Raw genomic sequence first — 14,673 nt, forward strand, 5'->3', positions numbered from 1 at the left:
CGGCGGGAACGGGCTCGGCCCGCGGCTCTGGCGGGTGGACGCCACATGATGACGTAAATCCGCACGTCACTCGCCTTCGGAGCGACGGCCCAAAAAGCGAAAGATTCGCCTTGCGAAAACAATAATAATAATCAGCGAGAGCGGCCCGAAGGCGGGGACATGCCGGCCGGCGGAGAACCGGCCCCGGGCACTGCTGGGCGAGGCCGCCCGGGGCCGCGGTGACGCGGGGATGGATGGGGAGCGCTCGGCCGGCGGGAAACCCGCCCTGCGCCCCGCCGGCCGGGACAGGGGGACAGGGAAAGGGAGCGGCCCCGCCGACTTCGTGTCTCTGCTCCCCCCGGAGGTCACCGCGCGGATCTTCAGCGGTCTGGACGTGGAGAGCTTGTGTCGGGCGGCCGTGACGTGCAAGGGCTGGCACAGCGTCATCGAGGGCAACGAGCGGCTCTGGAGGCGCCACTGCCTGAGCGTGCGGGCGGTGTGCCGGCGGGAGATCGACTGCGACCGCGGGAATGGCTACTCCTGGAAGGTAAAATTAACGTCAGGGACGTAACGTGAGCAGCGTCAGGGCTTCTGGGGTTGGTAATAGAGTCGTAGCGTCATTTTGGAAGAGAACCTCAAGATCATTGAGTCCAACCATAACCTGACTCAGGCACTAACCCATGTCCCTAAGAACCTCATCTACATGTCTTTTAAACACCTCGAGGGATGGTGACTCCACCACTTCCCTGGGCAGCCTGTTCCAGTGCTTCACAACCCTTTCCGTTAAGAAATTTTTTGTAATATCCAATCTAAACCTCCCCTGGCACAACCTGAGGCCATTTCCCCTTGTCCTATCACTTGCTACTTGGGAGAAGAGACCAACACTCTCCATGCTACAACCTCCTTTCAGGCAGTTGCAGACAGCAATAAGGTCTCCCCTCAGCCTCCTTTTCTCCACACTGAACCCCCCAGGTCCCTCAACCACTCCCCATCACACTTGTGCTCCAGACCCCTCACCAGCCTCATTGCCCTTCTCTGAACTCTCTCCAGCACCTCAACATCTTGTAGCAAGGAGGAAAATACATAAAGAAATGACATCTGCACATCTCATCTATCCCAGGCTAATGGAGAATGGCTGTAACCACAGCGTGGCTCAGTAGTGCACCCCAACAGCTGGATATCTGGTAAAATACACAGATGAAATCAAACCTGGCCTGTTTCCTACCCAGGATCACATCTGGCCAGCCTAGCCCACCTCATTTAGTCCTCCCACTGGCCCATGCAGCCTCAGCACTGATGTTCTTCACATCAAAGTCTGCACAGCCCTGGTCTGGTTGAAGATGTCCCAGCTTATTACAGGGGCATTGGACTAGATGACCTTTAAAGGTCCCTTCCAACCCAAACTGTTCTATGATTCTATGACATGGAAGAAAGCCCAGACTGCAGTAGGCAGGGCCAGGGGGGAGAAGACAATATTAGGCAGCGTATACTCTGTTGTATTTTGTGGTGAGGCATGACTTCCCAGAAATTCATCTTGGGCAGCTCTGCCTCAATATGCCTTGAGCAACATGCATTCAGAAGAAAAAAAAAATGGGGTAGAGAAGAGCAGAAGCTCTTTTGAAACTCTCCCCACACACACTCCCAGTCACAGCTGCTCTGAGGAGTGAGGAGCTGAACATGCTAGGAGATCTATGACTGCCAACTCCAGCCTGCAAGCTGAGGTGGGTCAGGAAAGGATTGGTTTCACACTTACCACTTTCGACCAGCCAAAGGGTGATCCCCACCCCATTTTAGCTGGTAAGTTTGAGAGCAGGGTGGCAGTGCAAGGTTGAAAAGAAAGCACCAGCAGCAAAACTTGCTTCTGGAATCCGGCATTTCAGCAGTTGTTTCACTATGAGGAAACCCATGGGCAGGTAGTGGTTGCCCTTTAAATGCACAGATCTTGCTACTCTTGCATAGGAGTTTCCAGAACTCCCCGCACTGATTATCTACTTTATCTGGAGGGGATATGAAGTAGAAGCAAACACATCATGTCAGCTTTTTCTTGCGCTGAAAGGCTGGCTGAAGAGAAGAATCCAGACAGCCTGCATTAAGAGCCCAAACAAGAGTTAAAGGTCACAAATAACCTAAATAGGAAGAAAATGTGAAAGGCACCTCTTTTAAGGAGTAAGATGAATTCCTGGTTTAGGGTTTTCATCTTGACCCCCAAAGAACTGAGGCAAGAAGCAATTCTCCACCCATCTTAGAAAAGTTGGAAGCAGACAAAGGTCCGCTTCTTGGCATCAGCTCACCTTTCTGGGCTTAGTGTCTGGATATTGAAAAACAGGTTCCAAATCCTTTTTCTAGCATTACTCTTCCAATACAAAACTTACTTGTACTGAATGCAACTTAAATCAGTTCATTTCCAAGATTTGAGCTGTCTGTTTTTCCATCAGATCACATTACTGAGAAACTACTGGAAAAGCAAAGTGAAGCAAGAATGGCTGAGCGGGAAATACAGCAACATTCCTTCACGAAACAGCTTGCCAGAGAAAAGCATGTATCCGATGGATGTTGACACATGGGGAGAAATCCTGGAAGCAGAACTTGAGCGGTGAGAAAGCAATGCTGGCTTCTGCAACTCGAGGACATTCTATCAACAACTCACAGACTGCCAAACTGTAAATATTTTGCTGTTGACTACCAGTTGTGTTTGCAAATGCATGATGGAAGTTTATATAAAAAAAAGTTATATCTCTTTATTATTTGCACTTTATCTGATTAATTTTATGTCAAATTCTAAATAAGACTAAATATTGAGTTGTAGTTTTGTATTTGTAAATTTAATGATCTGCTGTATTCTCAGAAAGATGTTGATTGTACTTTCAATTTGCACTTTTTATTTTGGAAGAGATAACTTTAAAACAAACTGTGTGTGTGACTTGGAAGCTTATTGTATCAGCAGCACAACATGAGAGCCCACAAAGGAAGGCTGGGGGAGGGACAAATCCAGACATTAGCAAGCAAAGAAGAGGACAAGGCAGCCACGTCGGGATCAGCTGAACATCCCCAGTGCCCATCTCAAGGGACAGAGCCCCTTCACAGGGATCTTTTCTGAGCCCACACCCACAGAGGTGTTAGTGCTCATAGAGCTGCTTTTCCACTGCCCGGCTGTGGGATTTCTGAATTAAGACTCACAGATCCAGGCACTGAGTAGGACTGAAGCAGCCACATAACTAACAGCCTCCCTACATTAGCTATGCACTTCAGTCATTTGCATGACAAGAAGTAGAGCAAAATTTAACGCTTTAAACAAAGTAACTCAGATAACCACATACCACAGCTGCATATACTTTTGTAGTCAGGCTAAAACACATTCAGAATGTTAGTTTTTTCCCACATGGTCTCCCATCACACAAACCCTGCTTTACCAGCAGCATTTTTGTCACTGACTTTAAAAACTGCTGCTAGTAAAAGAAATGCCTGTCATGTTTCTCAACCTAAAAGCAACCATAAAAATCAATTCAGTTTGAATATCACATTTCCTTACCTACTTTGCACTAAGGAGTAAAGTAAGTGGGAAAACACTGGGAAGGTCCTATTGTCTGAAGTAATCCTAGACAATTCAATCACCAATCTGGGACCAATTCTCCACCATGCTTATAAAACTTCGTTAAGTATTCTCAAATCAGCCACTGCAGACTTTGGCAAAGGACCTGGCAACATAAGGACAGAAGTGTCCTGTCATGAACATGACGTCCAATGGCACTAATCAGGCTCCTGTTAGGTACAGTTTATACTTAAATGAGGTCCAGCCCTTACTTTTAACGGTGGGGAGGGAGCCGATAACAGTAGATGGAGCAGTAGAGCAAGTTTTCTCTGAAAACACAGCCCATGGTCCTCTGGACTAAGATCCAGTAGCACTTTTTGTTTGATGGTGCTGGTGGTTAAACAAACCATTAGTTTAAACTTGCTTCCAACTTATGCGTTTTTATTTTCTCACGATTATGTAATCATTGCAGAATATCTGGTGAAAATATCTAGTATTTTGTACTTCCCTTAACTGCAAGTGTCTGGGTTCACAGGCTGTTTGCTGTAGATGCCCATATCTACAGGCCAAGGGATAAACAGAACAGTCAGGTGAAACTGGTAGTTCCAAAATGCTTTCAAGAACAGCATGTTACCTGATCCCTTTTCTACTTTGGAGCATTCAACAGATTTCATCAAATCTGATCCACTTCCCTCAGCCTTATTAGAACACGTGTAACTCTGAGTAAAGAGCATTGCAAAGCACAATGAGTATAGCATAAAACTCAATGAATTACAAACACAGCTTCATTATTAGCTATTGTGCTCTAAGATCATACCTACTCAGCACAAATTTTTAAAAAAATTAATTTAAAAAATAAAATAAAAAAAAAACAAGCACAACATTTTTTCCACTGAAAGTGCTGCCTCACTCCCTGCTCAGAGTATCTTTTACCTGGACTTTAAGAGAGTTGGAAGTGGAAAAAACAAAGTGCAAATAACTCAATAATGAATAATACTAGCAGTCCATCCTCATCACTTCAGGAGTGCCCAATTTATTAACCATAAGAAAGGGAAAGTGCAGCATACTGGATCTGTTACCTCCAGTCTCTCTAACTCCCAGACATTTTTCCCCTCAGCTGTCAGTTCTCATATATTTGTCTCAGGATGCAATTTTTAAATTGAATTATAATTCCAGTATAAATCCTGACACAGAGTTGTGTGACTGTGCACTTAACTGTAGCTTTTCCCTATTCTCGTATGAGTGCAGGTATCACCAGTATCTGTCACACCTCTACCTCTGTCCAGATCAAGTGGTTGCACTTCTGTAAACACACAAGGAATCAAACACTCAGCTGTGCAATTTAGACAAGGCCTAGATCTTTAAACCTGGAGTAGCAGATGTGTTTCTCATGAAAAATCTATTACTGAAAGGGAAAAAAAAAGTATTGAAGTACAAGTTCTCATGAAAACAAAGCTTGGTTCCCCTCCCCACTCTAAGCTCCTCCTTTAATGGTTTTAATGTTCCCTGGAGATTTGATTACATCAATTCTGTGATTCTGTTCCTCACCCCTGTGCCCCTCCACCACCCACCCAGCCTTTGAGCCCTGCTGCAGGCTGGATGTGTGTTCTCTTCCCTTTGAAGAGAACCCCAGCAGCATCCATCGCTCCGAACAGTGGCACTTCCTATACCAGCTGGTTTGGGCTCATCCGTTTCCCCTCCTACCTGTGAGCAAAACCCATCAAAATATCAGTGACAGGAAAAAACATACTGGTGGCTAATTTAGCTCTAATGAGTAGGCATCCTTCCCCAGAGAGCATCCTCAGCAGCAAAGGCCACACAAGTAAAACCCACCTAACGCCCCAGGACACGCACAAGCAAGACTCACGCTCAGGTAGCTGGTGAAACCATGTTTCCAGACCAGTGCCCAGCTCTCTTATACGCAAGTTTTTGAGGAAGTGGAAAGTTCTACTTTAGCAAACCCCACTGACCTTCCCACCACATTCACATGCCACTTCTACCCTCCTACTCGGAAGCCATCAGCTGCAGAAAGGTGTCCAAGGCACCCATCACCCAGGTGTCCCATCAGCCACATGACCTTCCTGACTGACCAGCTTTCACAGAATCATTTTGGTTGGAAAAGACCCTCAAGGTCATCAAGTCCAACCATAACCTAACTCTGACACTAACCCACATCCCCAAGAACCTCATCTACATGTCTTTTAAACACCTCTAGGGATGGTGACTCCAGCTTCCCTGGGCAGCCTGTTCCAGTGCTTCACAACCCTTTCTGTGAATAAATTTTTCCTTATAAACAATCTAAATCTTTCCTTATACAACTTGAGGCCATTTCCTCTCATCCTAAGACAGAGAGACCTTTGAGAGAGAACATGAAGCTTGTTCGGTGCAAAGCAAACACAATGTCCTCCAGCCACACACCCCACCTATGCAATGCAGGCTCAAACCAGCCAGGCTTCTGCACAGAATGTCCTGAGCTGCTGCACACAGCTGGACATCAAAACGCCAGCACTGAAGCTCAACTTCAGGTCCCCTGAGGTCAGTACTTTATTTCTGCACCTCCAAAACTGCCTGTGGTGTTAGAACCTTCCTTGCAACCACCGAGTATTGCACTGTTCCATTTTTGAAGGGAGGAGCTGACGGTGTGGCTTTATTTCATCATGGTGCAGGATGTGGCTTTTGGGCCATTGCCATTAAGAGTGAGAATAAATGAAAAAGAAAGCACAAGATGTTTAATCATAGACTTTTTTTTTTTTTTTTTTTTTAGTAGAACACTCAAATTTCAAAGATAACTTTGTCAAGAGAAGAGTTTTTCCTGATAGGCAGGCACTAGCATTTCATGTCTCTATCCTGCTCATCTCTGGAAGGTCCCAAGTGACATAGTTACCCCAACAGAAGGACAGAACAGTTGGGCTCAGGACTGGGATCAGCTGCTTCAGCCTGTGGGAGCTGACAGGAAGGCACTAAAGGCGTACAGATCAGAGGACTTGGGTGGCGGTGATGCTATTTTCTCTCCGAATGAACCTGAGTAGAGACGTATCAGATTCCCAAGAGCATTCTGACACTTTGTGGTTGTTTTTCAGCATATTGCTTGTTCAGAAATGTCTGTTCCCAAAATCATCCTGATGCATTTAACACCACGAGTCAGCAGCAGCTTCTGATCAGCACAACAATGCTAAAAATTGGGGGTTGGTGGTGTGGGTTTTTTCTTTACAGGTCTCAGTGCTAAGGGTTAGACCCACTTCTACTATTCTGGTAAACCAAAAAATATCCACACTACAACTGTGGGCAGAAGGGGGAGAAGGAGAGAGGTGATGGACAGCAAACTCAGAGGTCCTGGGGGACCTACCAAGATGAAACCCAAGAGGACAGTTCTATGTACCAAGACCTGCAGCCACCTCTGAGTCCTCAAAGTCATCCTGTCCAACACGGACGCCCATGTCCATCAACCGTGGATTCACAAAGCAGGGAGGAGAATAAAAAGCAGCCTGCTAAAGCATGCAAATCAGGTACAACATCAGCTTTTTTTGATTCACATTTAAAAATATTGTTACCACAGCACATACCGATTTTAACGTATGGTCCTTAAAATTCTTAACAGGCAAAGGAGCTGCTGCTCTACTAATACAGGGGTGTCACTGCACAGCCTGTTTTGTTGCTGAGATGTCAGACAGTGGAAGCTCCATACAAAGACTTCTCCAGGTGCCACAGGACACCACTAGCCATGTATTAGCCATGGCACTAAATACTGCTTTTAAACATTTTGGTGATTTCAGAACACCAAAGACCACAAGATGCTACCAGCTACCTATTGAAGGAATCAGCTTGAAGGCTGAACTGAAGGTAGAGGTTGAGCAAGTTGGGAACAGAAGGAAAACTTCAAACCAACCAGACACCCTAAGCCTTTAATAGTAACAGAGGAAAAAAAGACAACATGAGAAAGGCAAAATATATATATTTTTTCTTCAGCAGTATCTTACTGCTAATAAATGAAGTCTGACAATACCCTATAAGAACTTTACACACCTGTTCAATCAAGGGAACATGTTCAATAGCTTCCACTATTATTCCACCACAACACTGAAGACCAAGAGTACTCTACAAGTTCAGCTAGGAAATCCTAACACCGAGGTTTCTTAAAATACAGTATATAGCCATTTGATAGTAGAGCAAATAACAGAAATGCGCCTCAAGTTTCACCCAGGGTGACTCACTAAACTAACCAGCTTTTCTAATGCACCTTTATTCTTGAAGATCACTGGTCTGTAGACAATTCTATCACTAAATTATACTGGTTTTAAAAATCATTCTAACACACAACTCTTATCTTTGAGATAATAACACTGGGGGCTTCTCAAATGCTTAAACTGGGAGGCTGTAATAGCACTTGATACCTATAAAGTAACCAAACACTCATATACAGCATGTAGGCACAAGGAGATGAGAGGAAGCTTTTGCTGTTCTAGTGGGGTGATTAAAGACCACGTGGTATGTTGTAGTTCATCTAAAATGCTACTTGGCATTTATGTATCTGAATTCCACTCTATGACGCCTCAAAAGCGGAGCCACAGGCTCCCTTTTTAGATTAGGAAGTTTAGGTCAAAATAGCTTTAAGAAGGAGGAGGTGGAGCGGGAGGAAGAGGAAAAAGGGGAAACTGAATATGTAACTTGGGGGGGGAAGCCTTCCTTCAAGTAAATATATTAAAAAAAAAACCACAAACAATAAACCTCACAATTTATTTTACCACTTCTGTACTAGAAGAATTAAATATTTCCTTTTATCAATCAGACAACAGCACAAAGGTTAAAAATCTGATATAAACAACTCTTCCTGCTATCCAAAAATATCTCGCGTGCACGTGTTTTGTTACTGTACTTTCACCATCGCACACTAGGGAGTTACACAGCAACTTAAGCCTACAAAAGCAGGACACCTACGCACACAAAGAGCAAGAGCACTGAAGGACAAGAGAGATAGTTTCTTGTTTGGCATTTTGTTACATACTTCGGTGCTTTTCAGACTTTTCCTTACAATGTGGAAGCAGGTACATGAAAAGACTAATTATACATTGATTTATATAATTGATACTCGATCGGTCTGCAATAGGTTGTTCTTGTATATTTGATAAAATGGCTAATGGCAATGCCCTTAGGAAAAAATTCTCAAAGTCATTTTAATATCTGGGTTTGAGGGTGGGGCAAAATTGGGGTGTCTAGTTTGGGATTTTTTTATAGTTTTCTTATAGTTGATCCCCAGTTCCTCCTTCTCCTCTCCCCTGATCACTGTGTCTTATTAATATTCAAGATTTTGGTGAAAGACACATTGAAGGCAAATTTACAAAAATTACTTACATAGCTTTCCTCCCTTTCAACTGCTGGAAATAAAACTCCATCAGTTTCATCAGCATTTGGTTTCAATACCCTTCCTCCCTCCTTCTCAGTCATCTTTTAGTGGGATGGAGAAAGAGAAGGAAACATGGTGCCATCTTAAAAAAAAAAGGCGGAGTCAACACAGGAAAGGTGAAGAGTTTTACTATACCCCATTGCACTTACAATGGAAGTCCAATGGAGTATTAAAAGTAGCATTTCCCTCAGCTTTTATACACAGTTTTACTCTCCCTTCAACTAAACTGAAAGGAACAACATAAAAATAAATTAAGCAATCTACGAGAACCGGAAACAAAGTGTGAAAAGCCACAGTTTTGGTTCTGAATGCAAAGCAGGGAAGTCTGATGTTCTAATCCAGGGAAAAGGGAAAGAAGAAGCAGCAGCACATTTATTTTGAAGCCAAACAAGAAACTCCATTTCAAGAAGTCTTGTGAGTAACAACAATGCTAGAGCCTTGTTTTCAAGCCAGAAATTCTTCAAAGGTGTTTGGGGTTCTTTTGCTTGTTGTTGGTTTTGTTTGTTTTTGTGGGTTTATTCGTTTCTGTGGTTTTGTTTTATTGCTTAGCTTGCAGATCAAATTATTCTTCATGCATTAGATTCAGACTTCAATTCTGTCATCATCCCCCACAACAATAACAACTCACAGATGCAGACTGCAGCTCCCTGGCACATTCATTTGCAGACCAGGCAGGACTAAGTCACAGAAAGCTACGAGACAAGAACCGCGCTCCTAGGGAGCACAGAAAGAGTTAGAAAGTGAAAGACTCCTCACTCACTGTCAATGCTGGTCCACAAGAAGAAGGACTGAGATTTCCATCCTGTGTCCTGATATTGAAGGGCAAACATCTGACACTTGATATACTGAGAACTGCTCAGCTTACAGACTAATTAATATAACTATGCAATTACTTAATTGTATTACCTGGAAGCAATCCTTCAAACCAGCGGCTGTGTGAACAGCCTTAATTTTATTCTATCCTAACTTTCAAAAAGAACTTTCGACATATTGTGGTATAATATTAACATGCGAGAACACATATCTTCCATTTCTGTTTACTTTAAGACAAACCCAACTTAATACATTTACTTAAAAATTATTCAAGCAGGCAGGCTAAAGAACTTGGCATCATTTATTGCATAACACTTGTGGTTTTCTCAGGTTGCCAAAGCTACCAAACGCAAAGAGAAATTTGAAGCCTGTTTCAAGTCTTCTATTGCACACAGAAGTTCACACTAAGTACAATCAAACCTCTACATATCAACGAGAAGACCAGAGCTCACAAGCAAAAGTATGAGCACATTTCAAAAGACACACTCAGGACATGCACAGAAATATCGACTACCAACAGCCAGTGGAGGACTCTTAACCTACTTACTCATTTGCTTTCAAATTCCTCCTACAGTTTTAAAACATATAAACAAAAAAAAAAAGAACAAAACAAAACAAAAAACAAAACAATACCCTGCTAACTTTTCTAACCTTTTTGGTGAGGGCCAGAAACATTTTATCTAAGGGAAATTTTCAGGATTTTAAGTTTCAGTGCTCCCCACACCTGAACTCAGAACAAATGGAGTCACATTACAAAGAATAAAAAGAGCTTCTCCAGGGCACTGTGAAGCAAGTGCTTTAAATTTAAAATAACTTCTAAATTACCTAAGAACAAATGAGGAAAAAAATTATGGTGTTTAACATATGTATTGAAGTGAAATCTAAGACAAAGACAGAAGCAGTATTACTGCACTGAAAAATTATCTGCAACATTACAAGCACAAATGCAAATAAAAAGCAAGATTTGACAGCATACACTAGATCATACCTCACAGGCCTTATCTAGTTTTTTGTCATCTTTATGAATATGATTTAAGATTCCTCAATAAACTGTCGCATTACTAAAACCACATTTTCAGTGGATGTTTATCACCTTCTTTTATCTAGTCTTGCAAATAAAAGGCAACAACAGCATACTACAAAGAACAGCACCAAAATAAGTACATTTAGCAATGAAATAATGCTAAACTTACCCTTCAGAAGAGAGCTGCAGCATAGGGAAATTAAACAGGTATAAGAAACCATTGCTAGGGACACATTAAGACAAAACTACCTCCATCTGGGGGAGGGTTATTAAATTATGAGAAAAAGTAACACCTGTGGCTGAAAGCTTGTTAGGCTGCTGCAGTCCTCACAGATGTTTTTTCAATGTATACATGTGTGGTTTGCCTTGTCCTGTTTTCATTTAAACTGTGGAAGAAGGAGCTCTGCATATACATAGATGTTTTTAAGTGTGCATGGTTAATAAACATTCCTGAAAACCTGACTGTAGTAAGCACATCATCAGTGTTCCAGAGGAAGGAAAACTGCTCGGTGTAAGATAAGGCAAGTAAAACATGAACCTTGGAGGATCTTTATAGTAGATGATATCATGTGAGTCTTACACTAACTGAAGGTTATAAATAAGTCCCTATTCACAATGGTTTCTTCTGCTTTTAGTCTATGAAAGAAACCTAATTCGTAAGTAAAAAATAAAAAAGGAACTGAAGTTGATGTAGTACTTGCCAAATTTGTAGAAGCAGTGTGATTCAAATAGAAAGAGGGTGAAAAGAGATAGAGGAAGCATGGCATATGAAGGTCTGCTCTTCTATTTTTCCTCTTTCGATTAATAGTTCCTTGTACTACGCCTGCTCTCTCTTCTCTTGTGTCAGTATTCAGGATATCTGCCTCTTCCCTTCCATGCCTTCAGAGTAACTAAGATGGCCTCATTAGATGGGCATGGATTACAGTAGCTCTCGCCACCTTGTCTCAACTCCAAGCGACTGCACTGACTCAGTTCAAGGGCTGTGACAATTATCACTATCTCACACGCAGTTCCCAAGGTCACACAGCTGGTGGGATTCAGGTACCTACTCTGATTTTCAAAAGCACTGCTGTGAATTAGGAAGCTGAGTGTCTTTGAAAACTAGCCCCATAATAACCCTGGTCCCAAATCCATCCCTTGTGAAAAGCTCATCAGAGAGAAAGGTCTGTGATCCTGGATCCTAAAAGAAAAGAAGGCTGGGACTGGCACAGATGTATTGTTTTTCTTGTCAGGCTTTGTCTGAATATGGACCAGAATGCATTCACCGTGGAATGTGGAGATAACAATTGATGTCAAGAAACGCATGAGAATGTGACTACAAGAAAGAACAGTTTGTAGTCACTCCCACTACCAGTCTCAGGTAAATGAAACATTTATAGCAAGAAATGTAGGTAGGGTGGCATCAGACATACACTTCCAGTCTTCCCGTTTCCCCTAAGAAGCAGAGACACCTACAAACCTCTGTGATCTCTCTTCAAAATAACTACCTATGGGGTTAGAGACCCTATTGACACAGTCTAGTACAAACGTCAGAGCTCTTCCCGAATACACTCATTAGCATCACCTAACAGAGAAAACACCATTCACAGGTGGGCAGCTGTACCCTTGACAGGGTGCAAGGGAAAAATTACAAGGTCAAAGAGTGGTAAAACTTTTTAGTCTTGTTAAAAATTGGGAGTTGCATCCCTCCTTTGCTAAGCTGGGCAAGTTTCTGTTGTTTGGTTGTGTGGAGTTTTTTTTCTATTTTCCTGTGCCATAGGGTATTTTTGGGTTAGCCAGCTCTGAAAGCAAAAACAAACAGCAACCACAAAGCAGTTATCAAGAAGGCAGGCTGAGCAAATGCTGTATCTTTTTACCATAAGTCTTCCTTACTCAGAATGACAGAGCAAGCTGCAGCGATCCTGCCAGCTCGTGTGAGACACAGGAAACATCTGCCAGAAGCCGATTTCCTCTGGATGTCTTACATGGACATGACAATGCCACATCTGCCAGCCTGCTGCCCTGGCCAGCCTGTGTTTTCTTTCTGATAAGCAATATTAAGTCAAAATACCTTCAGGCTCCTTAGCTCAGATACAGGTAGAACTAAGCAGAACTGAAGAGAAATTTTACCTCCAGATTTATTTTTACACTGAAGAGATCTGAATCAGGATTCTTAAGGATAAGGGACCTTACTAGATCTACAAACAGAATTTTAAAAGCTTTTAAGTTTATTTGCACACTCAGAAACTTCAGTCTGCAAGAGGAACAGTCTACACGCAGGATTAGACATTAAACTTGAAGCAGGAGCTGAAAGTTAAGACTTGGAAGTTTGATACCTACAGTTAGACAAAAAAATAAGGATTGCTTAGGTAAACTGACCCTGTCCAATAATGATGTTTATTGCAGCTACAGCAAGGATAAGGTTTCTCTTACATTACTAAGGCACAGAACCAAGGGCTGAGTATGTTGCTGGAGGTTAAAAAAGAAAGACCTGAACAAAATCACGTCAATCAGTAGTTCATGTAAGTAACCCATGGATCCTTTCCTTTCTCCTGCAAGATTCTTAATTCAAATGCAGGTCAAATACAGCAGTACATAACACCCTAGCAACCGCTTTGGAGACCTAAGTGAAGCAAAACAATGGTCATAGAGCAGATTCTTGTAGAGAAATTTAGCAAAAGCCAAAATCAGGTGAGAAAGAAGTTGAACTGAGATTGCTTCACATTTGAAATACCATGGGAAGAGGCTTTTCCTGAAGCTCATACTGCTGCCACGGAGTTGTACTTGCTTTCCACATGTTTCCGTAGTTGTCTGCATTCTTCCCTTCATTAACACTGAAGGATTATAAAGGAGTGGATTAGGTTTCCAAGTGAGTCGATTTCTTTCCTTAAATCCATGGCATTACTTGTGCAGGTGAACATGGCAGCAGAAAGATCACTGGCTGGTAAAGAAGAAACTGTAAAGTTTGTCTTGGGAAGACTTTGAAATATCTGAAGATACTGAAACACAACACAGGCTGAATGGTAGGTAGTTCAGTTCCTCACTTACAGTCAGTGACATGACTCTGTCCCCTGTTAATGGTGAATTCTCATCAGCTTTGGCAGCAGAGAAAGGTGTAAGGTACAACCTGACCAAGGTAGACTGATTACTCTAAGCAGCACACACTAATATGGCATGTTCTATGCTATAATTTAGTAAAATATTACCATAACGCAAGGGGAAAAATGTTAGTTTGTTAGTGCCCAGTATAGAAATAAAACTTACTACCTGTCCTCACCCCAAACCCACAAGCCCTAGGATGCTTTTCTGGATGATATTGCTTTCTCTCAGTGCAACGCTAAAATTCCTGGTTTGAATAACTCATTTCAGTTGTTGGTCTTCTCGCTGGCAGATCATCTTCATTTTCCAGTCCTAGCAACTGCCTGAATTGCTTTGATCCACTCTGTACGTTCTGTGGATGAGGCTGCTTGTAAGTAGTAGTGGATTTCATCTGCCGTGATGATTTCAAAGAGGATGTTGTCACCATCATACTTCTTGGCTACAGGGAAGAAATAAGGAAGTCAGCTATGAGAGAATAAAGTCTTGTGTTTACATTTCTTTCTTTACACACCGTAAGGGGATTTCCTTCCTTTCTACAGCTGTGCATGAATATATATGCCCTTTCAAACATACTGCAAGATTGCTTCTGTGAGATAGGTCTCTGTCTTAGAAAACAACCCAAGGATTCGCCTTCAAGAGTCTCTGGTTAATTGGTCTCTGATCACAGAACGATCTGCAGCTCTGCAGGGAGTACATATTCCCCAAATCCACGTGAGCCTTGCCAGCTACAAGCACAAGACATTTAAGTTCACGTCAGACCAAAAAATTTCTGTTGCTTATCTGGCAGCACAGACTACGGAGGTGCTGAGAATCCAACAGACTTCCTTGCTTGGTATGACAGTCTGTCTC

General features: G+C 42.5%; 2 protein-coding genes across 20 annotated transcripts in view; one reads left to right on the plus strand and one right to left on the minus strand.

The window, feature by feature from the left end:
- The first annotated feature begins 70 nt into the window (after positions 1 to 70).
- Positions 71 to 2,842, plus strand: FBXO48 (F-box protein 48). The gene is made up of 2 exons (XM_065834425.2): positions 71 to 526; positions 2,415 to 2,842. Exons 1-2 carry the CDS (start codon positions 230 to 232, stop codon positions 2,574 to 2,576), a joined length of 459 nt encoding a protein of 152 aa, XP_065690497.1. The 5' UTR covers positions 71 to 229; the 3' UTR covers positions 2,577 to 2,842.
- Positions 2,843 to 10,005: 7,163 nt separating this feature from the next.
- Positions 10,006 to 14,673, minus strand: part of PLEK (pleckstrin) — a 63,126-nt gene continuing 58,458 nt past the window's right edge. For all 19 annotated transcript variants that reach the window (XM_071805711.1, XM_071805714.1, XM_071805713.1 and 16 more), the window contains one exon: positions 10,006 to 14,263. In XM_071805711.1, the coding sequence (XP_071661812.1) occupies positions 14,124 to 14,263 (140 nt within the window). In that variant the 3' untranslated portion in view covers positions 10,006 to 14,123. The remainder of the gene's footprint in view (positions 14,264 to 14,673) is intronic.

The sequence above is a fragment of the Patagioenas fasciata genome, chromosome 3, assembly GCF_037038585.1.
Source record: "Patagioenas fasciata isolate bPatFas1 chromosome 3, bPatFas1.hap1, whole genome shotgun sequence".
NCBI classification, from domain to species: Eukaryota; Metazoa; Chordata; class Aves; order Columbiformes; family Columbidae; genus Patagioenas; species Patagioenas fasciata.

Coding starts and splice junctions, on each gene's coding strand:
- FBXO48 (XM_065834425.2), top strand. CDS start 230: ATGGATGGGGAGCGCTCGGCCGGCGGGAAACCCGCCCTGCGCCCCGCC. Junction 527..2,414: donor GGAATGGCTACTCCTGGAAG/GTAAAATTAACG, acceptor TTTTTCCATCAG/ATCACATTACTGAGAAACTA.